The sequence below is a fragment of the Oncorhynchus tshawytscha genome, unplaced genomic scaffold (assembly GCF_018296145.1).
Source record: "Oncorhynchus tshawytscha isolate Ot180627B unplaced genomic scaffold, Otsh_v2.0 Un_contig_1741_pilon_pilon, whole genome shotgun sequence".
NCBI lineage: Eukaryota > Metazoa > Chordata > Actinopteri > Salmoniformes > Salmonidae > Oncorhynchus > Oncorhynchus tshawytscha.
The window spans coordinates 305,645-324,046 of record NW_024609808.1 but is presented as its reverse complement, the minus strand read 5'-3'; the positions used below and the strand labels follow the sequence as shown (position 1 = coordinate 324,046).

The 18,402-nt window shown below is 43.8% G+C and overlaps 1 protein-coding gene across 5 annotated transcripts in view; it reads right to left on the bottom strand.

The window, feature by feature from the left end:
• Positions 1–430: 430 nt before the first annotated feature.
• The window catches only part of slc6a1l (solute carrier family 6 member 1, like), a 50,440-nt gene continuing 32,468 nt past the window's right edge, over positions 431–18,402 (bottom strand). For 3 of the 5 annotated variants that reach the window (XM_042318559.1, XM_042318562.1, XM_042318563.1), the window contains 7 exons: positions 16,912–17,036; positions 15,952–16,064; positions 15,494–15,625; positions 15,310–15,412; positions 5,552–5,652; positions 2,991–3,158; positions 431–2,086 (listed from right to left, as the gene is read on the bottom strand). In XM_042318559.1, coding sequence (XP_042174493.1) covers positions 1,991–2,086; positions 2,991–3,158; positions 5,552–5,652; positions 15,310–15,412; positions 15,494–15,625; positions 15,952–16,064; positions 16,912–17,036 — 838 coding nt within the window. In that variant the 3' untranslated portion in view covers positions 431–1,990. The remainder of the gene's footprint in view (positions 2,087–2,990; positions 3,159–5,551; positions 5,653–15,309; positions 15,413–15,493; positions 15,626–15,951; positions 16,065–16,911; positions 17,037–18,402) is intronic. The other 2 variants (XM_042318560.1, XM_042318561.1) reach the window with 2 other exon arrangements.

The window sequence follows — 18,402 nt, the reverse complement described above, 5'->3', positions numbered from 1 at the left end:
GATACTGCCGTGGTGAATATATTCAGTGCATTGACAGTGAAAGATGGGGTGTCCGGGGTGGGCAGGGTGGGCGATGATCTTACCTGCACTCGTCCTTGTCCTGAAGGCGTGCAGGTCCTTGACGGATAGCAGGTGACAGAAGATGTGCTGCAGTTTGCGTGTGCAGCGGGCAGACACAGACCCAAACCAGACGGTGACAGTACAAGTGAGGATGATGGATGTGCAGAACCAAACCAGTCTCCTCAGCTGGCGCAGTATGTGAGTAGGTAGAGTACACACAGCGTTCTATGGAACTGTATGTGAGTGACTGTAGTACATAACATGTTCTAGTACTGTAAAATATACCTCCAGTTCACTAGTTGAGCCTGAGAGGTTTTCCTGACCATGTGACCTGATCAGGAAAACCTTTGGACCCAAGTTCTAGCCGGTAACTAGAGCCAATACCCACTAGGCACACGCTAGTTGAATCAATGTTGTTTCCACGTTATTTTAATGAAATTACATGGAACCAACGTGGAATAAATGTTGAATTGACATCTGTGCCCAGTGGGTAGTTTATTCTGGTCAGGTTAGGCGAGGAATTATTCCTGGCTAGTGAGTGGCTTCTCCCACTGTGTCCATTGTTTTTTGTGTCCCAAACTGTGTCCCGTGTTTTAGCAGTACTGGGAAGGAGATATCAGAGCTCTCTGCAGAACTCCAGCTGTTGTGGCTGCCTGACTAATGTGCTAGTTAAGTAGAAACACTAAATGGCTCTCACAATGTAACAGATAAACAGAGGAGAGATAAACAACTCTCTCCTGAGTGTACGTCTGTTCCATTTGTAGAGATGATTGAAATTCAAGTGTATTGACCTTTTTGTATTGTGAGAGATGGTTTAGGAGCAGGCCTATCTGTGAAAAGGGAGGCTAGCATAAAAGAGTTGGCACTCGATTAAATGTATTCTGGTGGTTATGTTTGCTTTTATTGAACTGAAAGAATAGCCAACCAAATCCCTTCTCATGGTGCACATTTAGCCATGAGACATTTTAATTAGTGCTACTCCTGGCTTGTACAGTACCTTTATATAGAGCTACTTTATGCAGTATATCATTGACCACATTTTGTTTCATTTCATACACTATTACAGCATTTGGACTCACAGAATAATATTTTCAGGTCAACACTATTGAAAACAAACACAGTATCTTCACGTAAGGGTCAGTTATAAACATTTAAGAAATGTTCATATATTTTACAAACCGTTATTTATATTACAAACTGTTATTAAAACTGTTACATCAAACGCTAAACTGGTGAACGCTACCTCTAATGAATATGTACTGTATACAGCATCGTAGAAGAAACAGCTACAACACATAAAAATAAAATAAATGTTTTCAATTTATTCAGATACTTTACAAAATGCTTTGTATTTGTTTGTAAGCCGAAGTGGGCCACAATGACTTCGTATAGATCTGAAAAAGATGGTGTCACCTTATGAATTGTATACAGCGGTGTACCACAGAAGAAAAAACATTATATTGTTCAATAATACAGTCCATTATATTATGTGACCATTCAGTTCCAGAGGATACATATGGAATGGAAGCATTTTGGCCAGGGCATCTCCCATGATGCCTCTCTCTGTCTGAATACTGGGGTGTATTCATTAGAGCAAGACCGTAGCAAATAGATGTAAAACGTTTCGCAACGGAAATCGTTCACTCCTAACGGAAACAAGAGTTTCTATTGGACAAATTCAGGTAGGTCACTCCCCGTTTCATTCTGTTTGCTTCTGTTGGCTTTCATTTGGTTCGTTTGGTTCCTAGTGAATACACCCCTGTGTTGACGAGGTGTCCGGCATAGTCAGGAATTCTGAGTGGAAGTTGCCTGTAGGAACAGATCTAGGAATCGGTTTACCCACCCAAAACTCCTAATTTTAACCATTTGGAGAAAAACGCTAAACTGACCTTAGATCAGGGCCCAGGAGTCAACTGTATCCTATTCCCAGTTAGACGGCGACTTCGCCCACACTTCCTGTGTGTGAATTCTGGTGTGTGACGCCAGCATGTTCACAAGGTGCGCTGGTGGTCATCTTGTGCCAACGCTGTTCAGGACAGACAGGGAACCAGCAATGAGGGATACTTTCAACTACAGTCTAAAGGTGATTTATCATAATACTTTCAACCAGACCTAGGTTCAAATAGCCTTTGAAATACTTCAAATATGTTGAGGGTTTGTTTGAGCCCACCTGGAATTCTAGTTGGGTAGTGTTTGCCCATCTTTTGGGACTATTCTATTGGTTCATGGTGCCAGGCAAGCTCAGTCATGCACAAAATGCCATTTGAACCCAGGTCTGCTTTTGACTACATTATAAAGGTAATCTTTTCCATTATAATGGGGCTGTTTGATAAATTACGTTTTATAGCGAGAGCAATTTATTCATTCTTCTCATATGTGAAAGAGGTGGAGTGAGGGGAAAACCGGAGAGAAAGGAAGAGGTGTATAAAGAGATGAAGGCCGTATTTGAAAGCATCAATTCTACTCAGTAGCTGATCACCGACTAAGCAGACTGACTGGTCGACAATCATATTAAAACGTTATTGAGGATACAAGGTGATTTGTAGATCAGTCAGTCTACTCAGTTGGTGATCAGAGACTCTCAAACACGACCAGAGACTGACAAGAGTGAAGGGAGAGAGAGAGAGAGAGAGAGTAAGAGGGGAATGTCTGAGAGAGTAAAGGGACCATAGAGATAGTGGGGACAGAAAGAGAGAGGGAGAGGGGAATGTGTGTGTGAGAGAGAGGGGGAGAGAGAGGGGACAGAGAAAGAGAACAGAGAGAGGGGGGGCAGAGAAAGAGAGAGAGAAACAGAGGGGACATAGAGTGATGGGGAGAGAGAGAGAGAGTGACAGGGACAGAGAGAGAAACAGTGAGGGGGACAGAGAGAGGGGTTGGGGCCAGAGGGGAAGGATATGGAGCATCGTGGGATCTGCTGCTTGACTGTGTACCTGTTTGATGCTGCCCTTGGAGGTGCAGAACATGTAGATGACATAGCCTGGCACAAGAACCATGGATGACAGAGACATGACCCAGCCAATCCCCTGCCCCCACGCCGGGTACACGTACTTCCCCAAGGTCAGGGGGGTCATCTCAATGGCACTGAAGGTAAACACTCCCTGCACACACAGAAACATTTACATGTGAGGTAATAGGTGATGCTCCAGGCCGACTACATCACAGATGTATACCAAATCTCCCAATAATAACCTGCCCAGGGACTGCGGTTGACAATTAGCCGGCTGGCTAATTCCGGGCACTTCTACTGAAACGTTGATTCATGTGCACTGTCCCTGTAAAAATAAATTAACGAAAAAAAACGGAAGAAAAAAAACACCAGCCGGCCAGATAGGACAAGCTGACAAAATGGGACAAGTCAGCATGCCGGCCAGATAGGACAAGCTGACAAAATGGGACAAGTCAGCATGCCGGCCAGATAGGACAAGCTGACAAAATGGGACAAGTCAGCATGCCGGCCAGATAGGACAAGCTGACAAAATGGGACAAGTCAGCATGCCGGCCAGATAGGACAAGCTGACAAAATGGGACAAGTCAGCATGCCGGCCAGATAGGACAAGCTGACAAAATGGGACAAGTCAGCATGCCGGCCAGATAGGACAAGCTGACAAAATGGGACAAGTCAGCATGCTGGCCAGATAGAACAAGCTGACAAAATGGGACAAGTCAGCATGCCGGCCAGATAGGACAAGCTGACAAAATGGGGCAAGTCAGCATGCCGGCCAGATATGACAAGCTGACAAAATGGGACAAGTCAGCATGCCGGCCAGATAGGACAAGCTGACAAAATGGGACAAGTCAGCATGCCGGCCAGATAGAACAAGCTGCCAAAATGGGACAAGTCAGCATGCCGGCCAGATAGGACAAGCTGACAAAATGGGGCAAGTCAGCATGCCGGCCAGATATGACAAGCTGACAAAATGGGACAAGTCAGCATGCCGGCCAGATAGGACAAGCTGACAAAATGGGACAAGTCAGCATGCCGGCCAGATAGGACAAGTTTGACGGATGGCCAGATTAAACAAGCCGGCCAGATAGGACCATCTCTTGTCCTATCAAATCAGCCTGGGCAAGTTTGGACAGCCAGTCAGATAGGATAAGTTGGCCAGACAGCACAAGTCAGTCCGGACAGGTAGGACATGTTCGACCAGCCGGCCAGAAAAGATAAGTTCAGCCAAATAGGTTAAATAAGGCCAGATAGTAAGCGATTAACTGAGTAGGGGAGAGCGGTACTTCATCACACAGTCAGAATAACGATAGCAGCCCATGATAGGTCTAGAACATTGATCTTCCCATATTGATACAGCCCTATGGGCCACTGTGAAAACATACAGCACTACATGCCTTTTTTCAGAACTAACTCCTCCACAGGTTTATTCTGGACAGAGACTGATTGTGAACACTGAGTAGTGTTGTATCTGTCATAGTGTTGTTCTATTCTTGTCCCATTTCTTACTTAACTTCTTAAGGTATAGGGGGCAGCATTTTCACTTTTGGATAAATAGCAATACTTCACATGTCTGACAATTGTGTTTTTTGTATTTTTTTTGTGTGTGTTTTTGTTTTGTACTAAATGGTAAAAGAAAATCCATTAAAATTAAAATACACGTATACTGAACAAAAATATAAACGCAACATGTAAAGTGTTTCTCCCATGTTTCATGAGCTGAATGCAGAAACTTTCCATACGCACAAAAAACATATTTCTCTCAACTTTTGTACACAAATGTATTTACAAGCCTGTTAGTGAGCATTTCTCCTTTGCCAAGAGCCATCCACCTGAAAGGTGTGGCTTATCAAGAAGCTGATTAAACAGCATGATCATTACACAGGTGCACCTTGTGCTGGGGACATTAAAAGACACTCTAAAATGTGCAGTTTTGTCACACAACACAATGCCACAGATGTCTCAAGTTTTAAGGGAGCGTGCAATTGGCATGCTGGCTGCAGGAATGTCCATCAGAGCTGTTGCTAGAGAATTGAATGGTAAGTTCTCTACCAAAGTCATTTTAGGGAATTTGGCAGTATGTCCAACTGGCCTCACAACCGCAGACCATGTATATATCGTGTGGCCAAGTGGGCAAGCAGTTTGCTGATGTCAACGTTGTGAACAGAGTCCTCCATGGTGGCGGTGGGGTTATAGTATGGGCAGGCGTAAGCAACGGACAACGAACACAATTGCATTTTGTCTATGGCAATTTGAATGTACAGAGATACCGTGACGCTATCCTGAGGCCCATTGACGTGCCACTCATCACCTACCATCACCTGCCATCACCTCATCTTTCAGCATGATAAAGCACGGTCCCATGTTGCAAGGATCTGTACAAAATCCCTGGAAGCTGAAAAAATGTATACATTATGCCCTATATAGGAAATAGGATGCCATTTGGGACCCAACCAGCGTTTCTGAGATACAGGGTTAAGTATGATTTCCCTGAGGATTTAAACACATTGAAAGCCAATGAGAAGCCTGAATGGAAATGGCAGTTACCAGGCAGATTGCCGGAGTAAAGAACTTCCAGCAGAGCTTCCACCAGCCGCAGGGCCGATAGCCGATCATCTCTTCAATGTCCCCATAGAACTTATCAGCTCCTAAGACAGAGAGAGAGAGAGAGAGAGAGAGAGAGAGAGAGAGAAGACAGAGAGAGAGAGAAGAGAGAAAGAGAGAGAGAGAAGAGAGAGAGCATTGAACAAACTACACAGGTGACGATTTATAGGTTATATGTCAAGACAGCCTAAATGTTATCTGTAGGCTATATCCCAAGTGGGACTGTTGATGTGCTTTTGAGTTAGCTAGGCAGCCAGCTGTTGTTGACTTACTCAGTGAAGTGAAAACTTGGATGAGCAATAACCTTTTAAAAGTAAATTACAACAATACTGAGATCATGCTCATGGGCTCCAACTCCCTCATCAAGAGACTTTGTCAACTTTGGCATGACCGGGTTAGTGGAAAATGACGCCGACAGAGATGGCCGCCTCGCTTCGCGTTCCTAGGAAACTATGCAGTGTTATTTCTTACACTAGTACCCCAGGTCATCTTAGGTTTCATTACATACAGCCGAGAAGAACTACTGAATATAAGATCAGCGTCAACTCACCATCAGTACGACCAAGAATATGTTTTTCGCGACGCGGATCCTGTGTTCTGCCTTACAACCAGGACAACGGAGTGGATTACATTCAGCGACCCAAAAAAACGACTCAGAAAAAGAGGGAAACGAAGCGGTCTTCTGGTCAGACTCCGGAGATGGGCACACCGTGCACCACTTCCTAGCATTCTTCTTGCCAATGTCCAGTCTCTTGACAACAAGGTTGATGAAATCCGAGCAAGGGTAGCATTCCAGAGGGACATCAGAGACTGTAACGTTCTATGCTTCACGGAAACATGGCTAACTGGAGAGACGCTATCCGAAGCGGTGCAGCCAGCGGGTTTCTCCACGCATCGCGCCGACAGAAACAAACATCTTTCTGGTAAGAAGAGGGGCGGGGCGTATGCCTCATGGCCAACGTGACATGGTGTGATGAAAGAAACATACAGGAACTCAAATCCTTCTGTTCACCTGATTTAGAATTCCTCACAATCAAATGTAGACCGCATTATCTACCAAGAGAATTCTCTTCGATTATAATCACAGCCGTATATATCCCCCAAGCAGACACATCGATGGCTCTGAACGAACTTTATTTAACTCTCTGCAAACTGGAAACGATTTATCCGGAGGCTGCATTCATTGTAGCTGGGGATTTTAACAAGGCTAATCTGAAAACAAGACTCCCTAAATTTGATCAGCATATCGATTGCGCAACCAGGGGTGGAAAGACCCTGGATCATTGTTACTCTAACTTCCGCGACGCATATAAGGCCCTGTCCCGCCCCCCTTTCGGAAAAGCTGACCACGACTCCATTTTGTTGATCCCTGCCTACAGACAGAAACTAAAACAAGAGGCTCCCACGCTGAGGTCTGTCCAACGCTGGTCCGACCAAGCTGACTCCACACTCCAAGACTGCTTCCATCACGTGGACTGGGAGATGTTTCGTATTGCGTCAGACAACAACATTGACGAATATGCTGATTCGGTGTGCGAGTTCATTAGAACGTGCGTTGAAGATGTCGTTCCCATAGCAACGATTAAAACATTCCCTAACCAGAAACCGTGGATTGATGGCAGCATTCGTGTGAAACTGAAGGCGCGAACCACTGCTTTTAATCAGGGCAAGGTGTCTGGTAACATGACTGAATACAAACAGTGCAGCTATTCCCTCCGCAAGGCTATCAAACAAGCTAAGCGCCAGTACAGAGACAAAGTAGAATCTCAATTCAACGGCTCAGACACAAGAGGCATGTGGCAGGGTCTACAGTCAATCACGGACTACAGGAAGAAACCCAGCCCAGTCACGGACCAGGATGTCTTGCTCCCAGGCAGACTAAATAACTTTTTGCCCGCTTTGAGGACAATACAGTGCCACTGACACGGCCTGCAACGAAAACATGCGGTCTCTCCTTCACTGCAGCCGAAGTGAGTAAGTCATTTAAACGTGTTAACCCTCGCAAGGCTGCAGGCCCAGACGGCATCCCCAGCCGCGCCCTCAGAGCATGCGCAGACCAGCTGGCCGGTGTGTTTACGGACATATTCAATCAATCCCTATACCAGTCTGCTGTTCCCACAGGCTTCAAGAGGGCCACCATTGTTCCTGTTCCCAAGAAAGCTAAGGTAACTGAGCTAAACGACTACCGCCCGTAGCACTCACATCCGTCATCATGAAGTGCTTTGAGAGACTAGTCAAGGACCATATCACCTCCACCCTACCTGACACCCTAGACCCACTCCAATTTGCTTACCGCCCAAATAGGTCCACAGACGATGCAATCTCAACCACACTGCACACTGCCCTAACCCATCTGGACAAGAGGAATACCTATGTGAGAATGCTGTTCATCGACTACAGCTCGGCATTCAACACCATAGTACCCTCCAAGCTCGTCATCAAGCTCGAGACCCTGGGTCTCGACCCCGCCCTGTGCAACTGGGTACTGGACTTCCTGACGGGCCGCCCCCAGGTGGTGAGGGTAGGCAACAACATCTCCTCCCCGCTGATCCTCAACACTGGGGCCCCACAAGGGTGCGTTCTGAGCCCTCTCCTGTACTCCCTGTTCACCTACGACTGCGTGGCCACTCACGCCTCCAACTCAATCATCAAGTTTGCGGACGACACAACAGTGGTAGGCTTGATTACCAACAACGACGAGACGGCCTACAGGGAGGAGGTGAGGGCCCTCGGAGTGTGGTGTCAGGAAAATAACCTCACACTCAACGTCAACAAAACTAAGGAGATGATTGTGGACTTCAGGAAACAGCAGAGGGAACACCCCCATCCACATCGATGGAACAGTAGTGGAGAGGGTAGCAAGTTTTAAGTTCCTCGGCATACACATCACAGACAAACTGAATTGGTCCACTCACACAGACAGCATCGTGAGGAAGGCGCAGCAGCGCCTCTTCAACCTCAGGAGGCTGAAGAAATTCGGCTTGTCACCAAAAGCACTCACAAACTTCTACAGATGCACAATCGAGAGCATCCTGGCGGGCTGTATCACCGCCTGGTATGGCAACTGCACCGCCCTCAACCGTAAGGCTCTCCAGAGGGTAGTGAGGTCTGCACAACGCATCACCGGGGGCAAACTACCTGCCCTCCAGGACACCTACACCACCCGATGCTACAGGAAGGCCATAAAGATCATCAAGGACATCAACCACCCGAGCCACTGCCTGTTCACCCCGCTGTCATCCAGAAGGCGAGGTCAGTACAGGTGCATCAAAGCTGGGACCGAGAGACTGAAAAACAGCTTCTATCTCAAGGCCATCAGACTGTTAAACAGCCACCACTAACATTGAGTGGCTACTGCCAAAACACTGTCAATGACACTGACTCTACTCCAGCCACTTTAATCATGGGAATTGATGGGAAATGATGTAAATATATCACTAGCCACTTTAAACAATGCTACCTTATATAATGTTACTTACCCTACATTATTCATCTCATATGCATACGTAGATACTGTACTCTATATCATCGACTGCATCCTTATGTAATACATGTATCACTAGCCACTTTAACTATGCCACTTGGTTTACATACTCATCTCATATGTATATACTGTACTCGATATCATCTACTGTATCTTGCCTATGCTGCTCTGTACCATCACACATTCATATATCCTTATGTACATATTCTTTATCCCCTTACACTGTGTATAAGACAGTAGTTTTTTGGAATTGTTAGTTAGATTACTTGTCCGTTATTACTGCATTGTCGGAACTAGAAGCACAAGCATTTCGCTACACTCGCATTAACATCTGCTAACCATGTGTATGTGACAAATAAAATTTGATTTGATTTTGATTTGAAAATATATTTTTAAAAGATGTACAGTTGAAGTCGAAAGTTTACACTTAGGTTGGAGTCATAAAAACCCGTTTTTCAACCACTCCACAAATTTCTTGTTAACAAACTATAGTTTTGGCAAGTTGGTTAAGACATCTACTTGTGCATGGCACATGTAATATTTACAACAATTGTTTACAGACAGATTATTTCACTGTATCACAATTCCAGTGGGTCAGAAGTTTACATACACTAAGTTGACTGTGCCTTTAAACAGCTTGGAAAATTCCAGAAAATGATGTCATAGCTTTAGAAGCTTCTGATAGGCTAATTGACATCATTTGAGTAAATTGGAGGTGTACCTGTGGAAGTATTTCAAGGTCTACCTTCAAACTCAGTGCGTCCTTGCTTGACATCATGGGAAAATTAAAAGAAATCATCCAAGACCTCTTTGGGAGCAATTTCCAAACACCTGAAGGTACCACGTTCATCTTACAAACAATAGTACGCAAGTATAAACACCATGGGACCACACAGCCGTCGTACCGGTCAGGAAGGAGATGCGTTCTGTCTCCTAGAGATGAACGTACTTTGGTGCAAAATGTGCAAATCAATCCCAGAACAAACGAGTCCTATATCGATATAACCTGAAAGGCCACTCGGCAAGGAAGAAGCCACTTCTCCAAAACCGCCATAAAAGTCCAGACTACGGTTTCAACTGCACATGGGGACAAAGATCGTACTTTTTGGAGAAATGTCCTCTGGTCTGATGAAACAAAAACAGAACGGTTTGGCCATAATGACCATCGTTATGTTTGGAGGAAAAAGGGGGAGGCTTGTAAGCCGAAGAACACCATCCCAACCATGAAGCACGGGGGTGGCAGCATCATGTTGTGGGGGGGCTTTGCTGCAGGAGGGACTGGTGCACTTCACAAAATAGATGGCATCACGAGGAGGACAATTATGTGGATATATTGAAGCAACATCTCAAGACATCAGTCAGGAAGTTAAAGCTTGGTCGCAAATGGGTCTTCCAAATGGACAATGACCCTAAGCACACTTCCAAAGTTGCGACAAAAATGGCTTAAGGACAACAAAGTCAAGGTATTGGAGTGGCCATCACAAAACCCTGACCTCAATCCCATAGAAAATGTGTGGGCAGAACTGAAAAAGCATGCGTGAGCAAGGAGACCTACAAACCTGACCCAGTTATACTAGCTATGTCAGGAGGAATGGGCCAAAATTACCCGAAACATTTGACCCAAGTTAAACCATTTTAAGGCAGTGCTACCAAACACTAATTAAGTGAATGTAAACTTCTGACCCACTGGGAATGTGATTAAATAAATAAAAGCTGATAAATAAATAATTTACTCTACTATTATTCTGACAATTCGCATTCTTAAAAGATCCTAACTGACCTAAGACAGGGAATTTTTACATCGGATTAAATGTCAGGAATTGTGAAAAACTGAATTTAAATGTATTTGGCTAAGGTGTATGTATATTTCCGACTTCAACTGTGTATGTACATATATATATATATATACAGTACCAGTCAAAGGTTTGGAGACAAGTCAGTGTCTTTAATTTTACTATTTTCTACATTGTAGAATAATAGTGAAGACAAACTATGAAATAACACATGTAGTAACCAAAAAAGTGTTGTATATATTTTATATTTAAGATTTTTAAAGTAGAATCTCAAATATAAAGTAGTGTGCAAAGCTGCCTTGATGATTCTCTCAACCAGCTTCGTGAGGTAGTTACCTGGAATACATTTCAATTACAGGTATGCTTGTTACAAGTACATGTATGGAATTTCTTTCCTTCTTAATGCGTTTGAGCCAATCAGTTGTGTTGTGACAAGGTAGGAGTGGTATACAGAAGATAGCCCTGTTCGGTAAAAGACCAAGTCCATATTATGGCAAGAACAGCTCAAATAAGTAAAGGGAAACGACAGCGCATTGTTGCTTTAAGACATGAAGGTCAGTCAATCCGGATAATATCAAGAACATTGAAAGTTTCTTCAAGTGCAGTCACAAAAAGCCTCAAGCGCTATGATGAAACTGGCTCTCATGAGGACCGCCACGGGAAAGATAGACCCAGAGTTACCTCAGCTTCAGAGCACAACTTCGTTAGAGTTAACTGCACCTCAGATTGCAGCCCAAATAAATCTTTCACAGAGTTCAAGTAACAGACACATCTCAACATCAACTGTTCAGAGGAGACTGTGTGAATCAGGCCTTCATGGTTGAATTGCTGCAAAGAAACCACTTCTAAAGGACACAAATAAGAAGAGACTTGCTTGGGCCAAGAGACACGAGCAATGGGCATTAGACCGGTGGAAATCTGTCCTTTCGCCTAATGAGTCCAAATTTGAGATTTTTGGTTCCAACCGCCATGTCTTTGTGAGACGCAGAGTCGGTGAACGTATGATCTCCGCATGTGTGGTTCCCACCCTGAAGCATGGAGGAGGAGGTGTGGTGGTGCTTTGCTGGTGACACTGTCTGTGATTTATTTAGAATTCACGGCACACCTAACCAGCATGGCTACCACAGCATTCTGCAGCAATACGCCTTCCCATCCGGTTTACCCTTAGTGGGACTATCATTTGATTTTCAACAGGACAATGACCCAAAACACACCTCCAGACTGTGTAAGGGCTATTTGACAAAGAAGGAGAGTGCTGGAGTGCTGCATCAGATGGCCTGGCCTCCACAATCACCTGACCTCAACCCAATTGAGATGGTTTGGGATGAGTTGGACCGCAGAGTAAAGGAAATGCAGTCAACAAGTGCTCAGCATATGTGGGAACTTGGAAGAATATTGGAAAAGCATTCCAGGTGAAGCTGGTTGAGAGAATGCCAAGAGTGTGCAAAGCTGTCATCAAGACAAAGGGTGGCTACTTTGAAGAATCTGAAATCTAAAATATGTTTTGATTTGTTTAACACTTTTTTGGTTACTACATGATTCCATATGTGTTATTTCATATAAATGTATATGTCACCATGGTTAGTGTTCTCCATGGTCAGTCTGTCATCATGGTTAGTGTTCTCCATGGTCAGTCTGTTTGTCACACCCTGACCATAGAAAGCTGTTTATTCTCTATGTTGGTTGGGGCGTGATAGTGACTAGGGTGGGTCATCTAGGTGATTTGTTTGTCTATGTTGGCCTGGTATGGTTCCCAATCAGAGACAGCTGTTTATCGTTGTCTCTGATTGGGGATCATATTTAGGCAGCCATTTCCTCATTTGTGATTTGTGGGATCTTGGCTATGTATAGTTGCCTAGTAGCACTGTTAGCGTCACTGTTCGTTTGTGCGTTATTGTTTTGTGTGGTGAGTTTCGATTTATTAAAATATGTGGAACTCTACGCACGCTGTGCCTTTGTCTACCCATTTCGACGAACATGACACTGTTCTCATGTTTAGTGTTCTCCATGGTCAGTCTGTCATCATGTTTAGTGTTCTCTATGGTCAGTCTGTCATGTTTAGTGTTCTCCATGGTCAGTCTGTCATCATGTTTAGTGTTCTCCATGGTTAGTCTGTCATCATGTTTAGTGTTCTCCATGGTCAGTCTGTCATCATGTTTAGTGTTCTCCATGGTCAGTCTGTCATCATGTTTAGTGTTCTCCATGGTCAGTCTGTCATCATGTTTAGTGTTCTCCATGGTCAGTCTGTCATCATGTTTAGTGTTCTCCATGGTCAGTCTGTCATCATGTTTAGTGTTCTCCATGGTCAGTCTGTCATCATGTTTAGTGTTCTCCATGGTCAGTCTGTCATCATGTTTAGTGTTCTCCATGGTCAGTCTGTCATCATGTTTAGTGTTCTCCATGGTCAGTCTGTCATCATGTTTAGTGTTCTCCATGGTCAGTCTGTCATCATGTTTAGTGTTCTCCATGGTCAGTCTGTCATCATGTTTAGTGTTCTCCATGGTCAGTCTGTCATCATGTTTAGTGTTCTCCATGGTCAGTCTGTCATCATGTTTAGTGTTCTCCATGGTCAGTCTGTCATCATGTTTAGTGTTCTCCATGGTCAGTCTGTCATCATGTTTAGTGTTCTCCATGGTCAGTCTGTCATCATGTTTAGTGTTCTCCATGGTCAGTCTGTCATCATGTTTAGTGTTCTCCATGGTCAGTCTGTCATCATGTTTAGTGTTCTCCATGGTCAGTCTGTCATCATGTTTAGTGTTCTCCATGGTCAGTCTGTCATCATGTTTAGTGTTCTCCATGGTCAGTCTGTCATCATGTTTATGTTCTCCATGGTGTCTGTCATCATGTTTAGTGTTCTCCATGGTCTGTCATCATGTTTAGTGTTCTCCATGGTCAGTCTGTCATCATGTTTAGTGTTCTCCATGGTCAGTCTGTCATCATGTTTAGTGTTCTCCATGGTCAGTCTGTCATCATGTTTAGTGTTCTCCATGGTCAGTCTGTCATCATGTTTAGTGTTCTCCATGGTCAGTCTGTCATTATGTTTAGTGTTCTCCATGGTCAGTCTGTCATCATGTTTAGTGTTCTCCATGGTCGGTCTGTTCTTATGTTTAGTGTTCTCCATGGTCAGTCTGTCATCATGTTTAGTGTTCTCCATGGTTCTGTCATCATGTTTAGTGTTCTCCATGGTCAGTCTGTCATCATGTTTAGTGTTCTCCATGGTCAGTCTGTCATCATGTTTAGTGTTCTCCATGGTCAGTCTGTCAGTCTGTCATGTTTAGTGTTCTCCATGGTCAGTCTGTCTGTCATCATGTTTAGTGTTCTCCATGGTCAGTCTGTCATCATGTTTAGTGTTCTCCATGGTCTCTGTCATCATGTTTATGTTCTCCATGGTCAGTCTGTTCATCATGTTTAGTGTTCTCCATGTCTGTCATCATGTTTAGTGTTCTCCATGGTCAGTCTGTCATCATGTTTAGTGTTCTCCATGGTCAGTCTGTCTGTTTAGTGTTCTCCAGTCTGTCATATCATGTTTAGTGTTCTCCATGGTCAGTCTGTTCTTATGTTTAGTGTGTCTCCATGGTCAGTCTGTCATCATGTTTAGTGTTCATGGTCAGTCTGTCTGTTCTTATGTTTAGTGTTCTCCATGGTCAGTCTGTCATCATGTTTAGTGTTCTCCATGGTCAGTCTGTCATCTGTTCTGTCCATGGTCAGTCTGTCATCATGTTTAGTGTTCTCCATGGTCAGTCTGTTCTTATGTTTAGTGTTCTCCATGGTCAGTCTGTTCTTATGTTTAGTGTTCTCCATGGTCAGTCTGTTCTTATGTTTAGTGTTCTCCATGGTCAGTCTGTTATTATGTTTAGTGTTCTCCATGGTCAGTCTGTTCTTATGTTTAGTGTTCTCCATGGTCAGTCTGTCATCATGTTTAGTGTTCTCCATGGTCAGTCTGTCATCATGTTTAGTGTTCTCCATGGTCAGTCTGTCATCATGTTTAGTGTTCTCCATGGTTATCTGTCATCATGGTTAGTGTTCTCCATGGTCAGTCTGTCTGTTTAGTGTTCTCCATGGTCAGTCTGTCATCATGTTTAGTGTTCTCCATGGTCGGTCTGTTCTTATGTTTAGTGTTCTCCATGGTCAGTCTGTCATCATGTTTAGTGTTCTCCATGGTCAGTCTGTCATCATGTTTAGTGTTCTCCATGGTCAGTCTGTCATCATGTTTAGTGTTCTCCATGGTCAGTCTGTTCTCATGTTTAGGGTACTTTTACATACTTATTTTATGTGATTTTATAACAGTTGATCCTGCTGGTTTCCTTGTGTATGTAAAGAGACTAGTATTAACTGTACATGTTTAAACAGGATGTATGCTTGTAGAAAACAACAATGATAGATCCTATATTTTCCTAATGGTACAGAAGCTTACTGTGTCCTACCATAGAACCAGGAAATCGAGACGGTTTCGAAGAAGACGAGGAAGAGGAGGCACATCCCGCTGGCAGAGTAGTAATCAAACAGCTTGAAGACGTACAGACCACCCTGGGGAAGCAGCCATCGAGGGTTGTTAAAAGGCTACACACACACACACGCACACACACACACACACACACACTCTGTTACCTGTGTAATGTTGGAGAAGCCGATGAGGAAGGAGATTAGACAGACGCCGAGGATAAAGACCTTCTTCCTCTTCCTCAGCACCATGGGGAACTCATCCATCAGAGCTGTGACGAAGCCCTCCACAGTACAGAACTACAGGCAGAGCACACAGGTTAACACACACACACGTTGGCTCACTCAGGTCTTGAACCAGAGAACTCTAACAGGCTACCAACTTCTGCAGGGCCACCTGGACGCTTCTGTTGAAAATGAAAATAACAGTGGTAATCCTATGTAATGTCTACTCAGTAGCAACAAGCCACTTGTAACATATCTACCTGCCGTTCTGTTATTCTCTTTGTTCTGCTGTAATGAACTGTAACGTTGGCTTGTCTGTTGTCTGTCTGGTTCTCACCACTAACACCTCTCTTCCCTTCCTAGTTATCTGGGTGTCAGGTGACTCTAGGTGGGATCCTCACCTGGCTGTCTAGCCCCAGCATCATCAGCATGGAGAAGAACAGGATGGCCCACAGTGAGGACATGGGCAGCTGAGTTACGGCCTGGGGGTAGGCCAAGAACGCCAAGCCTGGGCCTTGAGTTAGACACCACACCAAACACAGTGAGCTAAATCTGGGCCTTGAGTTAGACACCAAACCACATCATTGAGCCTCAGCCCACATTGCATAATCACACTTCACTGCACACCTCAAATGGACACAGTAATGCACACCATGATAATAATTGTGCCATATGAAATCTCTTCTGTTGAATAAAAAGCGTAGGTTTTACTTCCTTTGTGTATTGTATCTTACATGTATCTAAGAAACCAATCATTTACTTGATATCATTTTTCAATTGATGAGTTGATTAGGAGCACTATTACCCCTTTAATCTTATGTCAGAAGAAGTGCTGCTGATTTTAATTCTTCCCCTCTAATCAGGGACTAATTCAGACCCCCTGGCACAAGTTGAGTGGAGTCTGTGGCCAATCAGTGGCATTAATCAATTCATTACTTTTACTGTGGCAAGAAGAAGATAACCAGTGAACCTATAGTACATGTGTCAAACTCATTCCACGGAGGGCTGAGTGTCTGCGGGTTTTCCCTCCTCCCTTGTACTTAATTGATGAATTAATGTCACTAATTAGTAATGACCTCCCCTCCCTTGGTTGTCTAGGTCTTAATTGAAAGGAAAAACCAGAAACCCACAGACATTAGTCCTCCATGGAATGAGTTTGACTCCCCAGCTAAAGAGTCTGAACATACTCTATATTTTATTTAGACATTGTCCTTTCCAGCACTGTTTCAGAAACTATAGTGGATGTATATTTAGACCAGGTCAGTACAGCTCGGTTTGACTCTGTAGTGTTAATCAGGAACAGCTGACTTCGAAGTCAGCAACAGTGAATGCTGCAGGAGGGTGAGCTAACTGCACTGTACCGGAGGCAGCTAGTTCCTGGACAGGCTTCTTGGTGATGTACGACATGAAGCCCACAATGGAGAAGATGACGAAGCCCGCAAACATGCTGGTGAAGGAGTTTATACAGCACACGATGAGGGAGTCCCTGACAGGAGAAGAAAACACAACCCATGTTTGGTATTGGTAAGTAGACAGGATACTATAATGGAACACCACAGAAGAAAGGAACAAGAAAAGGACAGAACAAATTAAAGTAAATAGAGGAAAGAGGGATTAGAACCCAGAAGTATAGAATCAAAGCAAATAGAGGAAAGAGGGAGTAGAACCCAGAAGTATAGAATCAAAGCAAATAGAGGAAAGAGGGAGTGGAACCCAGAAGTATAGAATCAAAGCAAATAGAGGAAAGAGGGAGTGGAACCCAGAAGTATAGAATCAAAGTAAATAGAGGAAAGAGGGATTAGAACCCAGAAGTATAGAATCAAAGTAAATAGAGGAAAGAGGGAGTGGAACCCAGAAGTATAGAATCAAAGTAAATAGAGGAAAGAGGGAGTAAACCCAGAAGTATAGAAAAAGAAATAGAGGAAAGAGGGAGAACCCAGAAGTATAGAATCAAAGCAAATAGAGGAAAGAGGGAGTGGAACCCAGAAGTATAGAATCAAAGCAAATAGAGGAAAGAGGGTAGAATGGAACCCAGAAGTATAGAATCAAAGCAAATAGAGGAAAGAGGGAGTGGAACCCAGAAGTATAGAATCAAAGTAAATAGAGGAAAGAGGGAGTGGAACCCAGAAGTATAGAATCAAAGCAAATAGAGGAAAGAGGGAACCCAGTGGAACCAAAGCAAATAGAGGAAAGAGGGAGTGGAACCCAGAAGTATAGAATCAAAGTAAATAGAGGAAAGAGGGAGTAGAACCCAGAAGTATAGAATCAAAGCAAATAGAGGAAAGAGGGAGTGGAACCCAGAAGTATAGAATCAAAGCAAATAGAGGAAAGAGGGAGTGGAACCCAGAAGTATAGAATCAAAGTAAATAGAGGAAAGAGGGAGTAGAACCCAGAAGTATAGAATCAAAGCAAATAGAGGAAAGAGGGAGTGGAACCCAGAAGTATAGAATCAAAGTAAATAGAGGAAAGAGGGAGTGGAACCCAGAAGTATAGAATCAAAGCAAATAGAGGAAAGAGGGAGTGGAACCCAGAAGTATAGAATCAAAGTAAATAGAGGAAAGAGGGAGTGGAACCCAGAAGTATAGAATCAAAGCAAATAGAGGAAAGAGGGAGTGGAACCCAGAAGTATAGAATCAAAGCAAATAGAGGAAAGATGGAGTGGAACCCAGAAGTATAGAATCAAAGTAAATAGAGGAAAGAGGGAGTAGAACCCAGAAGTATAGAATCAAAGTAAATAGAGGAAAGATGGATTAGAACCCAGAAGTATAGAATCAAAGCAAATAGAAGGGTTCCATCATCTAGGTTTTTAACATGTAACAGAGGTGGTTTGATGAGCCTTACCTGAAGATGTG